The 22,809-nt window shown below is 36.6% G+C and overlaps 1 protein-coding gene across 1 annotated transcript in view; it reads left to right on the plus strand.

The window, feature by feature from the left end:
• slc1a9 (solute carrier family 1 member 9) overlaps positions 1-22,809 on the plus strand; it is a 65,236-nt gene that overhangs the window by 19,256 nt on the left and 23,171 nt on the right. Inside the window, exons 3-5 of the mRNA XM_044101454.1 lie at positions 8,816-8,929; positions 20,800-20,958; positions 21,667-21,819. Of these exons, the coding sequence (XP_043957389.1) occupies positions 20,805-20,958; positions 21,667-21,819 (307 nt within the window). The 5' untranslated portion in view covers positions 8,816-8,929; positions 20,800-20,804. The remainder of the gene's footprint in view (positions 1-8,815; positions 8,930-20,799; positions 20,959-21,666; positions 21,820-22,809) is intronic.

The following is a 22,809-nucleotide window of genomic DNA, read 5'->3' on the forward strand; positions in this document are numbered from 1 at the left end:
TGGTCTCTGGGGGAAAGGAGACACAGCGGAGGTCCGTGGGGGGACAAACGGGCCGGCAGACAGTTCAACGGGTCCTCGGCGCAGCACATACCAGACAAGAGTTCAGTGCCATTGACCTGCGAGAATGGCCACTGTGCCTCCCCACCTTGAATGGCCTTGTTGAAAAGGAGAGCCACAAACTGGATGATGAGCACAGAGTGGAAGAAACTCTGCCTCCCCCTGGTTTTTCTGTCACTCTCTCACATGCTATCTCTTTCTTTCCTTTACCAATTGGTGGTTTCTGTCTCACCGAACCCCTTTTCCCTTGAATGTTTAAAAAGATGAAAGGATAAGGGAAAGAATGGAGACAAAAGAGCGTTGGGTTGAGTTACCGCCGTGCCCCTGAGAGACTCCTCATGAAAGAGTTTAGGGATGAGAGAGATAGGGACCAGAGAGGAGACGGGTTGGGGAGGGGATCATGAAAAGAGGGTTTTCAAGCCGCTGAAACGGATTATTCTGTATAGAGAGACAGACTAAAGTGCAGTCTTCACTCAGGGAACGAGACATTTAACACTGCTAGTGCCCTCAAATGGAAGCAGCCGTTGATATGCTCACACTTACTGTCTGATTACGCAAGCACAGACTCTCTCTTTCTGTATGTCTTCTCCACACAGTAGTTTACGAGTTCATCTTCACCACAAACACAAACAAGTCTGTGCACACACGCACACAATCCCTGGAGTCTCCCGTTCGGTATTCCTACCTCTCGGCGTGTACCGCCAGTCACTTGAAAACCTTGCAGACCTCCACCCTTACTCTCTATCTCCTTCCCTGCCTCAACTTGTCCAATACGTACTTAGATATTTCCACCTCTGGGCGCATCAGTGAAAGTCTGAGTGGGAGCCACAAAAAGCAGGAGAAAGTTGTGGGCCAAAGTGCCAGTCAGTCAGGAATGACTGTTTTCTTTGGCGGTTGCCCTTTTGCTCCCTTTGGCCTCTCAAAGTTTAAGTTAAAGTTTTTCTAAATCATAAAGTCGTCCAAAGTCTTTATCGTTCATCTGACATTAAGTAGGAGGGAAGTAAATCAGGAGACGGCTTTTGGTGTGAAATGGGATTTTCAACCCTTAACCCAGAGGAAAAAACCTTCTGAAGATGCTGCTCAAGTAGGTAAAACAGAGTTTATAATCCAGTGAGATGAGTACCGATATAGATCACCAGAGAGGAAGAAGCAACACCTTAAAGACCAGGCACGACTGATCACATTAATTATGACCTATGATGTAAAACATTTCAGCTCATATTATGATTAGCAATCACTTTTCAGTATTTCACTTGACTGATTGCACTTGAGCAACTCCATTGATCCACCTTTTGGTCTGTATTCAAATGCCTTTCATTGCTCCATGAGAAAACACCCACAAGCATTTTGAAGTTTCCAGATGTCACTTGTACGCCCATCGGCCCCTCTGATGACATCTTTCCCACACGTACTGCCATCAGCCATCAAAATATTGCGTTTGCCACGGACTTCTTCCTTCATTTGAAACTCGGATCCGAGCGTAATTGGAAGGTAGCTATTATGGCAATTATTGGAAATAGCTGAGCTGTGTTGTGAGAGCGAACAGTCTGCCTGTCCAAAACTGAGCCGGACCTCCATCCTCTCCCAGGTTCGTCACTGTCAGATGTTTATCATCTCTTCTTCCATTGATTAGTTTCACTTTTTTATTGTTTTTAATTATTTTCCAAAATTCGTCCACCACTTTCAACTCCAGTGCAACCATTACCACATGCACACTAAGGTATAGCTGCATATGTTTCCAATTTCAGGCGTAATGCTGCTCTCCGTGCAATCTGACCCAATTAGGCAGAGCCTCCTGGAAATGCCCCAGTCGCCAGCCCTGGTGGCAGCGGGGTAAAAGGTCAAAGGTGAGGCCATTCATCGAGGTGGGCTGGGGCAGAGGAGCGTCTCTGATGACTGCATCACCTCCTGTCTGCTGTCAAACTTCGTGGCTTGGTGTGGCAGGGACAGGCTCTGCACATATCGGATATGTGGAGTAAACAAATGGTGGGAGCACTCAAACACTTAAGTAAAAGTACAAATAAACAGACAAGAATGTACTCTAGAAAAGGTACTACATTAACATTTTTACCTGAGTAAAGGAAGGTATTTGCTTTTATTGAAACTAAAATTGCCAGAATGTATTGAAACCCATTAACATCAATTTAAATATTAATAAATGGCTGCATTTGCATTTGATAAGTACTTAGAATTAAATAATATTGAACATATTTTCACACTAATCAGTCCCTCCAACTAAATGGTTTCACAAAATGGCTGCACACAGATACACAATCATACAACCGTATATTCATCTTTGAAAAGCAGAAGTGGAGCCTCCCGCACAATCAATAAGTGTTTTCTTGTTGACTTCTTTATAGTAAGTCAACAAGTTAACACTTGTCTTTCCAGCAGCACATCCAGCGGTAAAACAAACTGACCAAATGTACTGGAGCTCAACATATTTCATAGTTAACTCATAAATATAGTATCTGTTTAATTTCAATTACAGTGGATGAACAATTAAAAATTCAAAAACACTTTATTGAGCCAAAGGGAAATTAAATGTTGTTGTAATTCATGTTAATTCAGATCCTCCATCATTATTTCTTTAAATTTCACCAAAAAACAAAACTAGCATCTAGGTGACGCACAGAACTCTGCTGGGGTTGCTAGGTGACAGACAGAACTCTGCTGGGGTTGCTAGGCGATGGATGGAACTCCGCTCTGGTTGCTAGGTGACGATGCCTGCTGATTTGCGACATGCTGAAGACTTTTGAGAGAACTTATACATCAAACAACATGACCTCGTTGCTAAACAAAAAAAAAAACAACAACTGCTGATTGTTCTTTTGAAAGCACATGGGATGATTTTAGAAGAACAGAAATGTGCAAAATATGAAATATGCATAATAGGTTCCCTGTAAGTAAAGTACAGATATATGAAAAATTTACTTATGTACCATGACAAAGTACTTTGCTACATCCCACCACTGGAAAACAGAAACCTGGCCTGAAATATAACTTCAAAGGTTCATAAAGTGCGAGGCCAAGCAACATTCACTGAAGGTAAAATGCGCAGCCATGCTGACACGCCGCTGCTCTGACAAACAAACAACACATGTGCCTACACGTCTTTTCTGCTCGAAACTGAAATTAGTGTAAGGAATGTTCACCTTTGAAGGAGCGAGGGAATCTGAGCATCAGAGCTGCCCAGCCCTCGTTACAGAGGAACTTAATTCTGTTTTATGTTCAATTAAAAACTCGTTGCAGTTCTGTCCCATTCCAAATCAGTTTACATTTTGGGTGACGTGTGATGTGTTTTGATTTTTTGTTTATTTTTGAATAATGATGTTTTAAATATTAAAAATTCCAAATCTTTATCATTTACATTTATTACATGTGTAATCCATACATATAACAGCTAAATGCATATTTAATAGTTAACCCATAAATATAGTATTTGTTTAATTTTAATTGCAGTGGATGAACAATTAAAAATTCAAAAAGACATTATTGATCCCAAATGGAAATTAAATATTTATTAACTTGTATTAATTCAGATTCGTCAACATTATTTCTTAGAATTTCACCTAAAAACAAAAACACCATCAGCAATTTACCAATAATATTATACATTATATCCAGCAATTATCATATTCTTACATAATAATGCAAAAACACAAGAAGTATTTTTTGTCTAGTTTCTAATGCAGTTATCTTTGTACACTTGAAATACGACAAAACTAACTAAATAAGTAACTTTTCAGCAAGATATAGCAGCTTGTTTAAAGTAAATATTTAATATTCAATAGAAAGTATTTGTTTCCACTAGTAGATAATTTCACTTAGCAGAAAAATGTCTTATTATAAGTGAAATTACATCTGTCCTCTATTAAACCTTTAACAACGTGTTTTTTTTTTTATCAGCGTTTCACTGAGCAGTAGCTCCTATAACGAGCTCAGCAGTTGCACCAGGTGTTTGCTAATTGCTGCTGGCTAGTCTGAAGGAGCTGTTGCTTGGAAACTGCAGCTCTGAGGAGGAGTTTCATCCTCGAGGGCGGCGCTAGGCCCACCCAGATGTTTTAGCTGAATAGTTGCCATGGAGATTAAAGGATTTCTCAAACATGCATGAAGGAATTAAAGCAACACTGCAGCTCTGTTTTTGATGAGAGAATAACATAATTTAAAGCACAAAAAAGCTAATTTTACATAACACCACTCCTTTAATAATTTAGATTTTACAAAAAGTGAGTTAGTGTTTTCTAAATATCCGACCTTTTGATATAAAATGGCTTCAGACGGATTCTGCACGTCTTGTTTACATCATCTGCCTCTCCTCTTACAGCTCCTCTCTTTCTCTCTCAATCACTCCTCCTCATCTCTTTATCGCTCGTTCCTCGGTGTCCGGTTGCCTGCCTCGGTCCACCTACAGCGGCTGCACTCCTCATTAGACATGCAGCCTAAATACTGAATGCTCTATTTACAGTTACGCCTTTCATGTCGCCAGCACGCTCCACACCGTCCGCTGTCTTTCTGCATTTTTTTTAAAATTCATCCGCCCCTCGGCACTCTCACCTCATCGTCCATAAGTCGCATATTTGTCCCTTTTTCTTGCCAGGGGGGTTAAAATGTTACACATTGTAAACTTTACTCACTGTACAACACCAGCTGTATTGGATTTCAGTGGCAGACTTTGTGTTTGAACTACTCTGGCAATTAGTAGAGGATTGCCTTACAGAGTACCTACTTCCACAAAGCAGGGCCCGGCCCGGTTGAACAAGCCGTTTTGCCCCTCTCCATCTGTCAGTCCTGTGGGACCGAGGGAGACGCAGGATGTGTGCACCGCAGTAATGTTTGAACTCTGTTTTTGTTTGGACTGAAAAATTGGCAAATGAGAAGAGCATTGGTTCTGAAGATGTGATGTCACGTCAACGCAGCATTGGATCGCTTCTATTTTTAAGATAATATTTTGTGATAATTCCACATATTTTTGGGAGTCTTCTCACCAGCTCTGTTTAGTCCGCTTTAATCAAACTCTGGTTCGTTTGCTTGTAAAGTGCAGTTTATTGTAGGAGGGTTGAATGTGTAATCGAACTCAAATGTAGACCAATAAACAAACTGGTTCCACTACAAACCTCGGCCTCAGTTCGGTTGAAGTGAACTCTGGTGCAGTTTGAAACCATATGTGAACGCCAAGTGGACTGGAAAGCGCTCCAAAAGCAGGAAGTGGACTACAGCACAGGGCATTCTGGGTAAATGGAACCAAAACAAACATGCTAATCTAGAGCTAGCGGTGAAATGACTTGTGGTCTTGAGACGAAATCCTCCAACCGCTAAAATCTGACGCCTCTCCATCTCTGTTTACATTTCATGGTGAAAGAAGTTGCATTCAGTGTCTTCAGAGGTTTTTATGTCGTTTCCTTCAGTGGTTCTTGTTGCAGCGCCCCACAGGCCTGTAGGAGAAAAGGTTTCTCAATTAGTTTGGAGTGATTGACATAGTTAAGTGTGAAAGTGAACCGCAGCAGCTGAAAATGTAACAAATGTTGCAGTTTTGGTCTGCAATCGACGCCCTTATTTTATTACGTATTTAACACTGATGTGATGCCAGATTTCTGACTTTGATTTTTTTTTTCTAATAAATATAACGCCTTTAATTATTTTAGGTTGCGTTCACACCAGCCCTTTTTTGTCCGCTTAAATTGAATTCTAGCCAGCAGGAAGTGGACTACAGCGCAGGGCATTCTGGGTAAATACTACCAAAACAAAGATGCAAGTCTAGCACTAGCGGGAGAAATGACTCGTGATCTTTTATCAATTCAGTTCAATTCAAAGAAATGTAAAAACGTGACATTTTTCCCATGTTGCACTAGTACTTCAATTATTACTTTTTTATCTATATTAAGAAATTATTCACTCAAAACCTTAATTTATCTTTATTTATCTTTCTGAAAAGTTAGTTATTATCAGTTAGTTTTATCTTATTTCAAGTGTAATAAGATATTTGCTCTAGAAACTACCAAAAATACTTGGTTGATAGCTGCATCTACTTTCCAAATGTTTGTGTTTAAAATGTCTGCCTCTAACAAGGCATAGAAATAAACGGTAATTTAAAGAAGCCCAATTTTAGTTTGTTCAAAAAGCAAATAAAACTCTGATTATGTCAAAAACAGAACTGACTCCTTCTGTAGATGTTTTATGTTTCATTGTTTGTTTGTAGATGTTGTCAACAATATGTCGTGGTATTTTAAATTATTTTCACTTCAATCTTTAGAGGTACTTTTTAAAAGCCCATCTGGACACTGACGCAAACATGAGACTGCTGTTTTCTTCAGTTTGTTTATGTCGATGTGTGTCTGTCCCTAACAAATAAACGTAAAAAAATTTAATTGTAGACTTCTTGTTGATACTAAACTCAAAATAAAAACACCTGACAAACAAGCGGTTGGTTTTGTTCAAAGACCTGTATTTTTCCTTGCCTTTAGAGCTTCTTCCTGTTTACATTTCACCACCTGGAAACCACCAGGAAAAGTTTACTTTTAATGGTGCGCAGATGATCTCTGAATCGAGAAACTTTATTGTTAATCACAATTTAATGAAGTGGAGCTCTGGACTTTGATTGGACCATTTCAGTAAATTTAATCTGTAATTTTTTCAAGCATTATTTTGCAGATTTGATTTCTTTAAATCTATCCAATCTGAAAAGCAGTTGTTGTGTTTTTGAAATATTTTTAAGTTTCACATGACGGTAAAACTGCTGGAACATTCACTCTCGGAAAATCAGAGTGGTTTTTAATGTGCTCTGCAAATAAAAGGTGTTTTCTACTGCATGATTAAATGTTTAGGCATCTTTAATCTTCCATAGCTGATCATTTCCAGCACCCAGTTTCTAAAATCTGGTTTACACTACAAAAACAAACACATAAACCACCAAGTATTTTTTGCTTTACTTTCTAGTGGAAACATCTTTGTTTTGTTTTATTAGTAAATTAGTAAATAATTCATTTATATTGATTAAAAGGAAACATTTTTACTAGCAGATTATTTTATTTATAAAAAGACATTTTCCATTGTTACAGAGAATTAATCTGTAATGGAACTAGAACTTTCTCATCAATAATAAGGGATTATTTTTAATTTATCTTGATGAAAAGTTACTTGTAAGTTAGTTTTGTCTTATTTCAGCCCTAATAACATGTTTGCACTAGAAAAATACTTGGTAAGATTTTGTGTTTTTGTTACTTTTGTCCCTCCTCTTTCAGTGTAACTTAACTACACTGCAAAAACACAAACATTTTACTTATTGTTTAGTTTCTAGTGTAAATATTTCAGTAAACTAATGCCAAATTAGTTTTGTTTATTTGAAATAAGACATATGCTTAAAAGTTTCTCGGAAGGCAGTTTTGTCTTTTTTCTAGTGTACTAAGATATTTTAATTAGAAACTTGACAAGAAAAACTGGGTAAGACTTTATGTTTTTGCAGTGTAATCATGTACAAACCATATTCTTATTAATGAGTTTGTATTTGCACAATCTGATGCTTGTTTTTAAGAAAAAAATTTTCTCTGTAGATAAATAAAGATTCCTGATGTTCTGAACATCTTACTGACCCAAATGTGTTGAGTCTTCTTTGCTATAATTAGCATGAGCTCAGCAACCAGTGATGACAAGCCTCCACTTTAGAGAGGCTCAAATCACACACAGTGTTTTCAGAAATGCTTTTTTAACTCTGGCTATTATAAATACATTCTCTTAAATATAGATTCTTCTATCTGCCACCGCAGCAAGTAAACAGGCTGGCTTGAAAGTGTCGGGAATGTCACGTTGTCATACAGCATCTCATGTGACAGTTGAGACGTTACACTCATAAATCACTCCTGGCTCAGCCGTGAAGCTCGCTAAGAAGCTTTCTTTATGATCAGCGTCTCTGTGGGAAAAAACTCCTCCTGCTTTTTATTGGTTTGTTTCAAACTGCGTACCGCTGCAGTGTCGCGGTTGGAGGATAAATGCGAGAACGGAGAACGTGGAGAACGTGCAGAACTCTCCGGCTCCACCCTGGGGCCTCCAACCTTTTCCAGGCCTCATGATTGACACTGATATCTGTCACAGTGCACCTTACAATGAGGAAGCTGCTGTTCGTATTTCAACAGGAGTCATAGCTCCCCCTTGTGGAAGGGAGGATACTGACAGCACCTTTTTCTAAAGGTGATCTTTAACAGATTAGCATAAATCTGTGGGCTAAACAAAACATGTTTATTACACATTTGGCAAAAAAAAAAAAATCATCCCTAGATAATGAGATTTTAGTCTGGTAAGTTCAGAATGAGCTGTTTAGGACATCCTGTCTCTTTAAATGCAAATAAGTTAGAAAACAGGGGATCCAACTAAAAAAAGTTAATTTGTTAGTAATCAAATCATGTTAATCAAAGTAAATATATTAAGATTATTAAGTTGTTCAGTTAAAAAACAGAAATAAATTTCAAGAAAATGTAACAAATTAATTTTTTTTAAGTTGGAGCTCCTGTCTCTTTTTTTAGTGCATTCTCTCTTCTGTTCTGTGTCTTTTCTTTGCATTTGTAAACAAAAAAATGTTTTCAATTTTTAAAAATACCTCTATTGTGACTCTACTGGGAAGAAGTGATCGTGGCCTCCTCTCTGTAGCTCAGATTATTTGTAAAATGAGAAAAAGAAACAAACAAAAAAAAGAAGTGTCGACAAATGGAGCGGAAAGGAGGGAGGGGAGCTACAAGCTGTCGTATTAATCTGCACATTTTCTCAGATGACGCAAAGACTGTGGCTTTGCCTCCTGTCGCCTCTTCATCTGCACATCGCTGCGCTCTGGTCGCTCCCGATGCCTCGCTCCAGTCGGATGGGAGACACTAACGCACCACAGGTAAGCCTGCTCACCTTTTCCCTGACGCAAAAATTCAAAAACATCTTTATTTATCATGTCCTCCATGCTTCTACACTGCAAAAACACAAAGTCTCACCAAGTATTTTTGTCTAGTGTCTACTGCAAATATTTTAGTACATTTGAAATATGACAAAATAAACTTACAGGTAATGTTTCAACAAGAAATATGAACCCCTTAATATTGATTATTTTTTATTAATATTTTTAAAATAGGCTTCTGCATCTTGCTGAAAAGTTACTTCTAAGTTAGTTTTGTCTTATTTCAAGCATAATAAGATATTAGCAGTAGAAATTAGAGAAATAGTTGGTAAAACATTTTTATTTTTGCAGTGTAAGCCCTGTAAAATGTACCTACAAATGAGGTTTACACTGCAAAAACACAAAATCTTACTAAATATTCAAGTGCAAATATATTTAGACACTTTAAATAAGACAAAAAACTTTTCAGCAAAATATATACTTGTCTAGAGTAAATAATGTATTAATATTGATTATAAAGTAAAAGTTCCACTGGAACAAACTCAGAAAAGTGAAAGTTTTATTTGTAGAAAAATTAGAAGATTAATTTTTATAAGTCTTTTTTTTTTTTTTTTTTACTTTTGGAGGTCGTATATTTCACAGAAAATTTCTGAGCTTAATCATGAAATCTTTGACTTTTTTTGGTTAAAAAAATTACTCCTTTTTATTATTTTTATCCACAATAATAATAATAATATGGTGTCTATAAAAGTAACTTTATATTGGAGTTTGTTTTAAGTCAATAGTTCCTTTATATTGATTTAGAAAAGTATTTATTCTATTGGCAGATTACTGAATGTATAACACATTTTTCTCATGTTATAAGTGAAATAATCTTCCAGTGAACCTGGTATTCTTTTTTTTTTATCAATTTAAAGGAAATCTTGACTTAAAACGAGCTGCTATATCTTGTTACTTGTTTTATCTTTCTTCAAACTTACAAGGATATTTAGACTAGAAACTAGACCAAAAATCCCTGGTAATATTTTGTGTTTTTGCAGTGTAATGAAGAATGATTTACTTTACGGAGGCAATAAGCTGTGTGAAATTCAGCTTGGTTGGATTGGTAAGAGCAGATCAAAGTGATAAAAATGGGGGGAATGAGGGAGTTTATTAATAGCAGGGCTTTACGGGGTGAAGAGAGCAGATGTGATCGACAGTCTGTGCTTAAGGAGTTCAAACAACAGATTAATACACTGCGATTATCATCCAGCCGAGGGCAGGGGAGTGTGTGTTGGTGTGTATCTGACATGTGTCCACTGAACACAATCATGCACATGCGTGGATTTTGTCTCACACACACACACACACACGCACACACATCCCTACACACACACACACACACACACACACACACACACACACACACACACACACACGCATCCCTACACACACACACACACGCACACACACACACGCACACATCCCTACACACACACACACACGCACACACACACACGCACACATCCCTACACACACACACACACACACAGCAGCTCCAATCTAAAATCAGAACAAAATCCTGGAGATACCTGAATGATTCAGGTTTTCAACATAAAACACATAAAAATACATAAATAAATAAACTATTTTACGGATTTCTGGTTCCACAAAGTAAAAACTATGCAAAAACACAAGAATATCAACTGCTATCTTTTTTTATATATATAATGTCGGATATTATTTCAATCCAAAATAAGAAATAATTCCTTAATATTGATGAAAAAGTAATAGTTCCACTGACTGATTATTTCACTTACAGAAAGAAATTATTTACGCAGAAGAACCTGCCCTCAGCTACTTGCTGGAGGACACAATACTGCTCGCTAACAATAATTAGCATTGGTTTTAGCTGCTAAGTTGTCAATTTAACATGCTAAAACTTATATGTACACCTGCTATGTAAAAAAAAAATTTAAACACCATGCTTTGCTACTTATTGTCGACACTGTGACAACTAGATAAAAAGGTCAGGAAAAGTTTTAACTAAGAAAAAATACTGAGGGAAAGGGAAGTAGCTCAGTTATGCTAGCTTGACTTTGACAACTTCAGCATGTAGATGTGCTGTGGAATTTGGTGTTTCGGTTCAGTAAAAAAAATTAAAAAAGGCGAACTACACACCAACTCTGACAGATCAGAAGATTGTGTTTAAATTAGCTAATCAAACACCGTTGTTATGGCAACGAGTCTGCATGTAATTTAGCTGACACAGAGAGCTAGAAAAAAAGTGGTTTTGAGTTGTTCTTCAACAGATTTTCTGCGCTATTTTTCCCTTTGCTGTGCTGCAATAAAACCAACATCTCCAGGTTTCATGGAGATGAAATGCCGTTGTTCCACCGTGGCAGCGCGGCTACGGACGGCAAGTGAAAGAATCGTCTTTATGCACTTCAGTGTTCAATACCCAATCAAAGTACACATAATCATAATAAAGTACTTTGTGAATTCTGCACCTAAAATTTAACCAATGTATGGAAAAACTAAAACTGCTACCCTGACTAATACAAACTGAACAATATTTAACTAATAGTAACTAATAAGAAGTAACTAAGAAGCTCTAAAAACTAATTTAAACAAACTGTATTAGACAAGCAAAAAGTCACAACAAAAAATACACAACACTACAAAAACACTAAATCTTACCAAATATCTTTAGTTTAGTTTCTAGTACAAATATCTCAGTACATTTGAAATAAGACAAAACTAACTTACAAGTAACTTTTAAGTAAGATATATTGGTGTGTTTTAAGAAAATAATTCCTCAATATTGATTAAAAAACAGTAATATTTTCATTGGCTGATTATTTCACTAGTAACAAGCCATTTTCCCGATATTGTAAGTGAAATGATCTGCCAGTGGAACCAGAACTGGGTTGCTAGGTGACAGGCTGGGTTGCTAGGTGACAGGCTGGGTTGCTAGGTAATGGCGCCAGTGGAATTATTGACTTTAAACAAACTCGTATATCTCACTTGCACGTTAGTTTTGTCTCATTTCAACTGCACTAAGACATTTGAAACAGAAATTGGACCAAAAATACTTGCTAAGATTTTGTGTTTTTGCAGTGCTATAATGAAAACCCCAGAACTATTCAATCCGGACCGGAGCCACCGCTGTCTGACCGGCTCCGGTCCGATTGCCTGCAGGTAAAACTTGTTCATTTAATAGATCCAGAAGAGCTGACTTGTGTTTACTGATAATGATTGCAAGCTTTAAGATTACAATCATGGTTTCAATGGTCCTGCTGCAGATTATGCTTCACATGTTTGGTTGGATGTTCAGAAAACTGTTCAAGGATACTTTAGCATGTGGACTGAGGTAACCGCTACACTGCAAAAACAGAATCCTAACAAGTGTTTTGGGTTTAATTTCTTACTAAACTTTACCATTCTTGGTCAAATTTAGTGTAATTTGCAGTGTGTAAAAATAGAAAAAATGAAAAAATAAAATGCTTTGTAAATTGATGAGGCATAATTTTGTAATATTAATAAAAACATTCTACTTTTAATGGAAGATTTTTTGACTTATGGGAAAAATATCCCTTGAAATCTGCCAGTGGAACTCTTTTAAAATCAATATTAAGGAATTATTGACTCAAGACAAGCTCAAATATCATGATGAAAAGTTACATGAAAGTTAGTTTTGTCTTTTTTTTTAAGTACAAATTTATACTGGATAGAAACTAGACAATTTCTATCCAAAATAGACTATTTGTACTAAACCAAAGAAATGTAGTAAGACTTTGTTCTTGCAGTGTTTAAGATAAATCCTAAATTTCCATCATCTGTACTTGTTAAGCATATCTGGATGATTTATTTCCAAATTTTGCACGTTTAAACTGACAGAAACAAATTGTCCTTTCAGTCTTGTTTGACTGCAGCCGCCGTTCTCCTCTCGCTCTGTTGAACGGGGTTTGGCGGCGGGGCGGGGCGGGGATTACCTCTCGATCCTTTTCGCAAAGCTCACACCAAACAATCAACCGCTGGAAAATAATCCTCTGAGACGCACAGACACTCGAACACGCCCGTAGCTGGGATCAACGCAGATGTCTCGGCAATCATTAACACAGAATCTGCACTTCAAGGCACCTCGTTTTGTAACTGTAATATATCAAAACTTTGAGCTTTGTCTCAGTTTTTGTGGTTAAACCAGCCGCGTTTCAGAAGGTGTTAAAAGAGGGATAACAGCACAAGAGATTAGTTTGAATAAAATCAGTCATCAAGGGATAAATTCAGAGGTTTAAAAGCAAGCTGATCCTGTCTATGATTTATAACACATCAATTAAGGATTATCCCAGAAACCAACCCTCTGAGCTAATAATTAACACAGTAAAGAATAAATGTACAATTATGCTAAAAGACTTCAGACAAAATAATTACTAATGAAACAAAACTAAATACATTTTTGCTCTTAAAATTTAATAATTCACTGCAAAAACACACACATATTAATCATAACCCAAATTAAGGCCGATCTTTAAACTCTTGTTAGACTTAATAATATTGTGATTATTAATTTTTCTGTTCTCAAAACTTTCCTTCTTTGAGTTATATTCTTTATTTTGATCTATTTCTGGATCATTTGGCTTCAAATACTGCAAAAACCCAAAATCTTAACAAGTATTTTTGGTCTAGTTTCTGATACAAAAATATTAGCACACTTTAAATAAGACAAAACTAACTTACATGTAACTTTATATTAAGACATATAAGCTTTTTTTAAAGTCAATAATTCCTTAACACTGATTTTAAAAAGCACTAGCTCCACTGACAGGTTACTTTACTTTTAACAAGACATTTTCCCATGTGATAAGTGAAATAATCTACCAGCAGAACTAGAACTGGGTTGCTAGGTAACAGACTGGGCGTAGCTGGTGTTGCTAGGTAACGGTGGCAGTGGAACTCATACTTTTTCATCAATATAAAGGAATTGTTTACCTTAAACAAGCTTCTATATCTTGCTGAAAAGTTACTTGTAAGTTAGTTTTGTATTATTTGAAGTGTATTATTTTGTGTTTAAGTGTAAGATATTTGCATTTGAAAGTAAACCAAAAATACTTGGTTTACCCATGGACTGTCTGTTTTATTTTGTTCCTGTATTTATTTAATTTTTCTAAACTAAAGTTATTAGAAAAAAAGACAGGGAGAGAGAACACAAAGAGAGGAAACTGAACTAAATATTCTTCACCTCTTCAGAATAAGAGCATGAATATAAATATCTAACTACTTGAAGAATTCTTAACCAAAACTTCAACACAGATGTAAAATTTTAATCAACTGAGAGTTTACAAAACAGCCAAAAAAATTTGCAATTTAGAATTTCTTTAGTGCGCTAAACTGTTTCAAAGTTAGCTAAAACCTTAAGTGAAACATTAGCTCCGCTATTAGCGCATTAGCAGACGGGACTGTTTGTAGATAAAATTAACTCCAGGCTGCTTTTATATTAAAGGTTTCAAACATGTGATCGTTCTATTGAATCAAAAAGTTTAATGCATAAATCAATGTTCAAAGCATTATTTTAGAAGCTTCTCTGAATTTCTGAATGAGTAGCATGATAAGGACAGTCACACAAACCGCACTGGGTCCAAAACTTAAAAACCTCTGTGCTCTGAATATGAGATACATCAGCATAAAGGGTACTGTGGCAAAACCTACGAGTTTAATGAGGTGAAAGGTGAAGCCTGAATTATCCCAATTTACAATCTTATAAAGGTGCAAATTTAAAATCCTCTAATTCTTGCCATATTCCCTGTTTTAAAGTAAGTTGTATAAAATCTTAGAGAAATGTTTCTACATTGGTTTTCACTACAACCAAAGTGTTTGTGCTGCAGTATTTATTTTTTCAGTTGCTGTTTTATGATGGTTTCTTTTTGTTTACACTCACCAGTAAAATGTTTTAGACTTTTCTCCTTTTTCCACAACTTTAAAGATCAGAAAATATTCCCAAATCTCCTGCAAGGAGTCAAATTTTTCCTCCTTCGAAGCGAGAAACCTTTTGTTCTCCAGCCTGAGTTATAATACCTGTGTCATGTTTGGAGAAAATCCAGGATTTACTTTAAGCTGCTTGACCTATCTGAACCCAGCGAATTGAATTTCTGTGTTACTAGGGATCCTCAGATGTAATGCGATATAACAGGCTCGTCAGTTCTGTTTTCTTATAAATTTTGACTTTTCAGGCAAGATTTTAGAGACGTAGGAAGTCGAGCCAACAGGACTGGACGATCCCTCAATTATTGTTTTTCCACATTTAGAGGCAGCTGTGTGAGACGGCGTATTGAGGCCGTTGTAGATAGAAAGCAGGAGCACATTTCTGCAAAACAATTTAGCAAATTTTTGGATTTTCAAACTAAGATATTTTATTCTTTTTTTCTTTTTTTTTTTGAAAATTTCTGAGATCTAATCTCCAAATAAATTTTTTCAGCAGAAGTTTTGACATTTTTTTTCCTGGAAAAATTTAATCTTAAAAATTAGATTTTTTAAAGCAATTTTTCATTTTTCAAGATGAGAAATTTCTTTGTTTCCCTAGAAAATTCATAAGATTTATCTAAAAAATTATGATTTTATTTTTCTAGCAAATTTTCAACTTTTCAAACACAGAAATTTCCAGAATCTTTCTGAGATTATTCTGAAAATTCCTGATTTTCGTTTCTAGAAAATTTGTAACTTGTGCAACACAGAAATGTCCATGTTTTTTTTTTTTTTCATTAATCTAAAACACTTTGGTGGAAATTCACTAAAATCTTTATATATGTCTGTAAAATGGCTTTAATATGCCATTGCAGCTTTGAGAGTTTCTGAAGCAGAAGGAAAATGTCGGCATATTGGCCCCTGCCCTGTTTTTGAAACACTATCAGATTTATTGTTGCAATTTGAAGACAACACTGCAAAATCTTATCAAGTATTCTTTCAAGTGTGCCAACGTTGAAGTATTTCTTCAGCAAGATACAGGAGGTAGTTTTAAGTCAATAATTCCTTAATAATGATGAAAAAGTTCTAGTTTTTTTCACTTCTAACATGGGAAAAATGTTTTATGAGTGAAATAATCTGGCATTAGAAATATTACTATTTACCTAAAGCAAGAGTCCATACCTTCTTGAAAAGTTACTTGTAAATTAGTTTTATTTTACTTCAAGTGTTTTAAGATATTGACATTAGAATTTAGATGATAAATTCTTGGTAATGTTTGGTGTTTTTACAGCCTGGATTCTGGTTTCATCGCCTTTCTATTTGGTTTTTTATCCCCCATCCAAATCCGTCCAGCTCTAACTACCTCGTTCCTAAATGACTTTCCCGATAATGGACCTTTCCGCCTCAGATTTGTGTAAATACGACCATGTGGCCAGCTGACATCACCAAACACTGTTCATACTAAGAATGATGTAAAGATTGGAAAGAGGATTTGCAATGACTACAACAGAGTTTCCCTCCCTTCCCCCCTGCGTTTCTCATAACTCCATTCATCGAGGATTACATCTCTTTCCACTGAAACTTGGCAGGACACTAAAACACACCGTTTCAGTTCAGTACTCGGTCTGACAGACAACACAGCGGCGCTGAGATGATGAAGGCGTGGAGATGAAACCCTGAAGGAAAACAAAACAGTAGGTGACCTTAGATTACTGCGTCGTTCGTTCGTCGTTTGCTAACCTGATGGATTGTAAATAATGACAAGACACAGCAGATTAATGCTAATGCAGGAAGTAGACTTTGGGTTTTGTGGTGAAGATATGTTCAGTTTGTAGATTTGTTTTTACCTGGTTGTGTTGTTTTTAGTTTGTGGAAATTAATTATTACCCAGTCTGCCAATCCTAATCGCAGCCCATTCTGGATGGCGACACATTCCAGGCCATTTGTGTGTAGGTCAGTCGCAACAAGCAATAAATCAGTTAATCAATTAATCAATTAATCGCGTGTTGAATTAAAATTGAGCTCAATAATTTCCATTTGCAGGATTTATTGTTTTTCTCTTTTCTCTCTTTTTCTACAAAACACTGGATGACAAAATCCTTCAGTCTGGTGCTTTGGTCTCATTTATTGAAGGATCATTTTATTTACAGAGACTTTATTATTCATTTTATTTGTTATTTCTGATGTTGCGGTACGATCACAAATGTGTGTAAAACTTTGTCAATCCTAAGGTTGACAAAATAAAAAATTTTAATTGTGGTGTTTCCATTAAAGAAGAAACAATTAAAATCACATATGAATAAGTTGTTCATGTCATTAATCATCAAAAACATGCTGCACCATCATCCTCCAACTACTTCCTGTCGTCTTCTTTTTCGTGGTTTCTGCCAGAGGCAACATCTGGTTGTTGGTCATGTGACATTTGTGATGTGGGGGGAAGTGTTTCCATTGCAATTTTGCAAAATACATCAATCTCAAGATGGCTAAAATAAAATGTATGTGTTTTCAATATGAAAATTTATTTTCAAAACGACAAGTTGTGCATTTATATGGTCAATGGAGAACCATAAAATATCTGTCGTTTTACAGCAAAGCATTCTGGGTACGTTATAAACATAATTTGCTACACAGGTGGAGAACGAGAGGAGGGGAATAATTAATCCAGAAAAATTAATTTAGAAGAAGCAAAGCGTGACAGATTACTTCAAAGTTAGCAAAAATGCTAAAGCGCTAAACCTAAAATTAGCTCCTCTATTAGCATATTAGCATTAGCAGAAGTGTGTCAATATTCCCAAGGGATGTAATTTAGTAAATATCCAAACCCAAACAGCACCATCTTTCTGACCATTTAGTTAAAAGATGGTTGGAGAATATTATATCTATATGTATATATCTAATTTTGTTCAACACATTCTTTTTTTGTTTTTCTACCTTAACCAACAGTTTTGGTTATTATCTAATACTTGCATGGTGGATCATATTCCCGCAGGCTCAGCTTTTTTTATTGACACGACTCAAAGAAATCAGTCGCCCATTAAATAAATCATTCCTTTGATTCAAATAACTGTCAGAAGAAAGCCTTTATTTTTATTTGGCTGCAGTGTTTCCTTGAAGCCTCACTGTACGTTGTTTGCACAGCAGTATTTACCTCTAATTATTTGCAGATTTCCTGATGTGAGAATGCTATCACCCCTCCAAAAACAAAGTGTAGACCAACTATTTTAAACCTTACGTGCCTAAAGCCAAGGTTTAAACAGAAATATGTGGCTCAACTCCAATCTCCCCAGGATACGTTGCCTCCTGAGTGGGAATGGAGAAAGTGGATTTAGTCCCTTGAATCTGAAGTCTGGTTTAGTCAAAATGAGCTTCCTTGTACTTTTGAACATCCCAAAACTTCCTGAAGGGGCTACAGATCCTTTCTAGCTTGGCTATGCAGGGGATCAGCTGAGGAGAGGAGTATCTTGGTAACTTGCCTTAAAGGTGATCTACTACGCGTCCTTGAACAGGCAACGATAGGTCTATTATCTATAAAAACGTGTTACTTGATTTTGCACAGAATCATTCACAGATAATAAGATTTCGGTCTGTTCGGTTCAGAATGAGCTATTTTAGGGTCTCTGTCACTTTAAATCCAAATAAGCTGCTCGCCCCCCAACTCAACGTTCACACATCAAAATGGTTGCAGACAGACAAATAATTATACCACCACACATCTTTGAAAAGCAGAAGTGGAGCCTCCTGCACAACCAACAAGAATGCAGCAAGTGGTTTCTGGATGGCGCATACAGCGGTTTTACTGCTGTATGCGCTGCACAATGGCTTGCATACCATCTAGGAACCCATTGCTGCATTCTTGTTGGTTGTGTGGGAGGCTCCACTTCTGCTTTTCAAAGATGTACAGTTGTTGAATTGTGCATCTGTTTGCAGCCATTTTCACATGCGAGTGTAAACCTCAAGTTGGCCAGCAGAAGTTTATTTGGATTTAAAGTGACAAGACACCCTAAACTAGCTCTGAAACTGAACAGACTAAAACCTCATTATCTAAGAAATTTGAAAAATTTAATGAATGGGCTTTGTACAAACCTTTCCTAACATGTTCAAGGAAGCATATAAGGTCACCTTTAAGCCTCATCCTAGATGTAGACAGGGAGCCTGCTTCACAGGTTAAAACTTTGAGCTGGTTTCACAGCCTGAGAACTGAAAGATCTCAATGAATTTGAGTATCAGAGTTCCAATATATGAGCATTCATGTGTTTGAATGGATGAAATGACAGAAAAGTATCTTTATCTTCTACCTCTGTGACACTGCATCAAATAAATGGGACACTTCTCTGATGTTAAAGACAGAAAACATGGCCGCCTCACATTTACCAGAAAGTCACTTATAAAAGGAGTCGGCATCTGGATACAGTTTGTGGTGAGCGATAGCTGCCAAATTTGCCAACATAAGCCACAAAGAGTTAAGATCTGGATACAATAATCCACATGAAACGTTATGCAGACCACTTTAAGCCATATTTATTGAAACAACTCTTTTCTGTCTGTATAAACTTGTATATCTTACATAAAAATGCTAAATTCCTCGTTTTTCTCAATGCAGAAGCAGCAAAGACTTTAATGTTTTAAATTGGTTCCCACACTATCTGTGATTTAGACTCCATGTTGGAACATAATAAAGTTCTCACACAGCAGGTGAGGATGCCGTTGACGTGTAAACTGCATGCTAAGTATTTTGAACTGTCATTATGAATTATTTCACCCTCAAAGCATTTTGATTGCCAGAAATAGATTCAAAATTGTTTTGTCAAGTGGGTCCAGGCCCAGAAACACTTTAAGCCTGACAGATAAGTCAGGCTGACTCTTCTCAACACCATGAGCTAAAAGCAGTTACCCTAAAGTACCCTTCAGGTAGATACCCAACACTTACCCTGTGGTACCCTGCAGATACAAGGCAGTAAAGTTTTAGCTCAAACAGAAGGTTCTTGTTCTTGAAATACTGTGTACACAATGGAGATACTGCATAGGTTTTCAGTAGTAAAGTGGAACGTTATTGATATAGCATCTTTCAAGACACAGGTCACAAAGTGAATAAAAGAAAAACCAAAAAAGTTCAACACACAAATTACACAAAACATGGATTTTTACTTTAATTTTCAAAAAAACTTAATTTAATTTAATTTGATTTGATAGGTACAGTTACAAATCAACGTAGTCAAACCCAACAGAACAGCAGTCCCATGTTTGAATCAAAGTGCTAATAGCACAAGCTAATTTGCAAGAGAGTTACTGTGTAAAAGTCACATTTTACATGTTTTTGTAAGTTTTTTTTAAGTCAAAGTGCTTTAACACACTGAGGTTTTTTGGCGATAAGTTAATACTTTTTGGTGTCTGTGAAATGAAACGTTTCAAAAACCTCCAGAATGTAATGTCACAAATCAGCAGGCAGAGTGCCGTTACCTAGCAACGGCAGCAGAATTCCGCCCGTCACCTAGCAACGGCAGCAGAATTCCGCCCGTCACCCAGCAACCCAAGTGGAGCTCCAGCTTGTTTAGGCAGCTGGTTTTACCTCTGTGTGTGCTGTATAATGGCTGCTGTTTTGTTGTTGACTTACCATCCAGAAACTACTTGCTGTACTGTTGGTGATGCACAGTTGTATAATTGCACACGTTTGGAGCCATTTTCCTGTGCAAATGTAAAAGTTGAGTTTGGGGGCGAGGGCAGAAGTGTGCTTATTTTAATTTAAATTGATAAGATGCCGTAAAACATTTTATTCTGAAATGATCAGATTAAAATCTCATTATCTAAGAATCATTTTAAATAAAATGAATACGGTTTTTAGCATTATCTGACAAGCTAATGCTACTTACTATAAGATTGAAGTGTGAGGATCTTTGTTAAAAGTAAACCCAACTCTCTCAATCTCTCGACAGGCAGGATGACAAAACAGCCGACAACCAACCAGTCCAACACAAAAACGGAAAAGGAGAAAGAAGAAACCGCTAGAGATGACAACACGGACCTTGCATATAAGGACGCCGGCCACTGCAGCCGTAGCACCCACAACCTGCTGCTGGGACTCACTGTTCTTGGTACGAAGCCACATTAAAGCTCAGGCTACTTCACTGTGTTATTGCGCCAACGACAAGTTTCAGCTTTTACTTCCCAAACCGCCTGCTGAGTGGCTAGTTTGTTGCCTTTTCCTTTAAATCATGTTTTGCAGCAAATCTTGCTTAATCAAGATGTACAAACTCCATGATCATTTTCCCACAAGAATTATGTCGGCTTGTTGTTGTCTTTAGTCTGCTTTTGTAAACACTTAGTTATGTTTCTCCATAGCTGCATTCTTGTAGGGAAAAAAAGGTCCATGCAGAGCTTGAGAAGTGTGTTATTTTTTGTCTGCAATTTGTCACCAAGATTTAAACTCAGATATGAAGCCGTTTACATTACGGTAGATGGCTCTCATTAGTCAGAGTTCCCGTACATCTCAGATGTAAAACAACTGGCCAGTGACTCCACTCAGAGCCTGTAAACTACATGGAATATCAGTTTTTTTCTACTTCTTCAGCTAAACAGGTGTTGAAATGTTTTTAATTCCTAATTTTTGACTCGGTTGAACAAGTGAACAGAGACATAACTTTCTCTAAGGACTTTTGTTGAAAACTAAACTGTGTATTCAATCACAAAAACTTATTTTTAGAAACTTTCAACATTCATATTAGTCCCACTTCTGGAAAACTTTAACTACTTCTTGCTTTCAAACAAAAGAAAATGACTAAGGAGTGTTTATGACTCCTCAGGTGTTGTCATGGGCGTGATGTTTGGGATGCTGCTGCGCTACATGAAGGTGAAAGACGCTGCCGCCCTCACCATGGTCTCCTTTCCTGGAGAAATCCTCATGAGGATGCTGAAGATGCTCATCCTGCCTCTAATCATCTCCAGCCTTATCACAGGTGAGCTAAATCTACTAAAGGAAAAAACTATGACTTCAATTAGGTTATTTGGACTTTGGAGGTTGATATCTTCTTACAATAAAATGATTAAAATGTTCTTGAGTCGTAAAATAACCAAACAAAAATAACATCAGACACAGATAATATGATATTTATCTAAAACACATAAATTTTCAAGGGAAAGAAATCTATTGCAGAACCCATCTGACAACATGAAGTAGGGTAAATTATCTACAAAAATAAAGGCATAATATGTTTTGTTCCAAAGAAACTCGGGAATATATAAGAAGTAAAGTAATTGACAACACCTGTCAGTTTGTAAAAGGTTGCAAAACCATTGCTAAGGGCATAATGAATTGGTTTTGTTGGTTGATAAGCAAAATTTCATCAAACTTTATTCAACTGAAAGTTTACAAAACAGCGTAGTAAATTAGCACAGTTCATCTGGAGGAAGCTAATCAGGCTAAATGTTTTCAAAGTTACCAAAAATGCCAACGCACCAAGCCAAAACATAGCTCTGGTATTAGTACATTAGCAGATTAACTAAAGAGTGCTAAATGCTAAGGTGCTAAACAAGACACTAGCTATGCTGTTAGTACATTAGCGACTATATGCCAATGAAGCAAAAAGAAGAGGCTTTCGTCTGCTTTTGTAAACAGTCCAGCATATTTCTTCACTTCTTTTCCCAAGTATACTTTTTCACGTGTCTGTGCTTCTGTTGATAAAATAAAACACACCCCACGCACATTTCTATAAATACTTTCACCACACCCAGAGTGAATAATGGAGCTGTTTACCTTGCTAGCAGAGCTTGTAATCCCATTACTCAGCGACTGGAGGGAAACTCTGGGGATGAATCAGGATGTTTCCGTCACAGTAAACTTTAGTCACAGAGGTGCAGTTTTAGAATTGCATTATATGCTGAATTAAAGTGTTCAATACAACCAGGCATTACAGTGGCTAATGCTAGTTAGCATACATGTTTCACAG

The sequence above is a fragment of the Gambusia affinis genome, linkage group LG19 (genome assembly GCF_019740435.1).
Source record: "Gambusia affinis linkage group LG19, SWU_Gaff_1.0, whole genome shotgun sequence".
NCBI lineage: Eukaryota > Metazoa > Chordata > Actinopteri > Cyprinodontiformes > Poeciliidae > Gambusia > Gambusia affinis.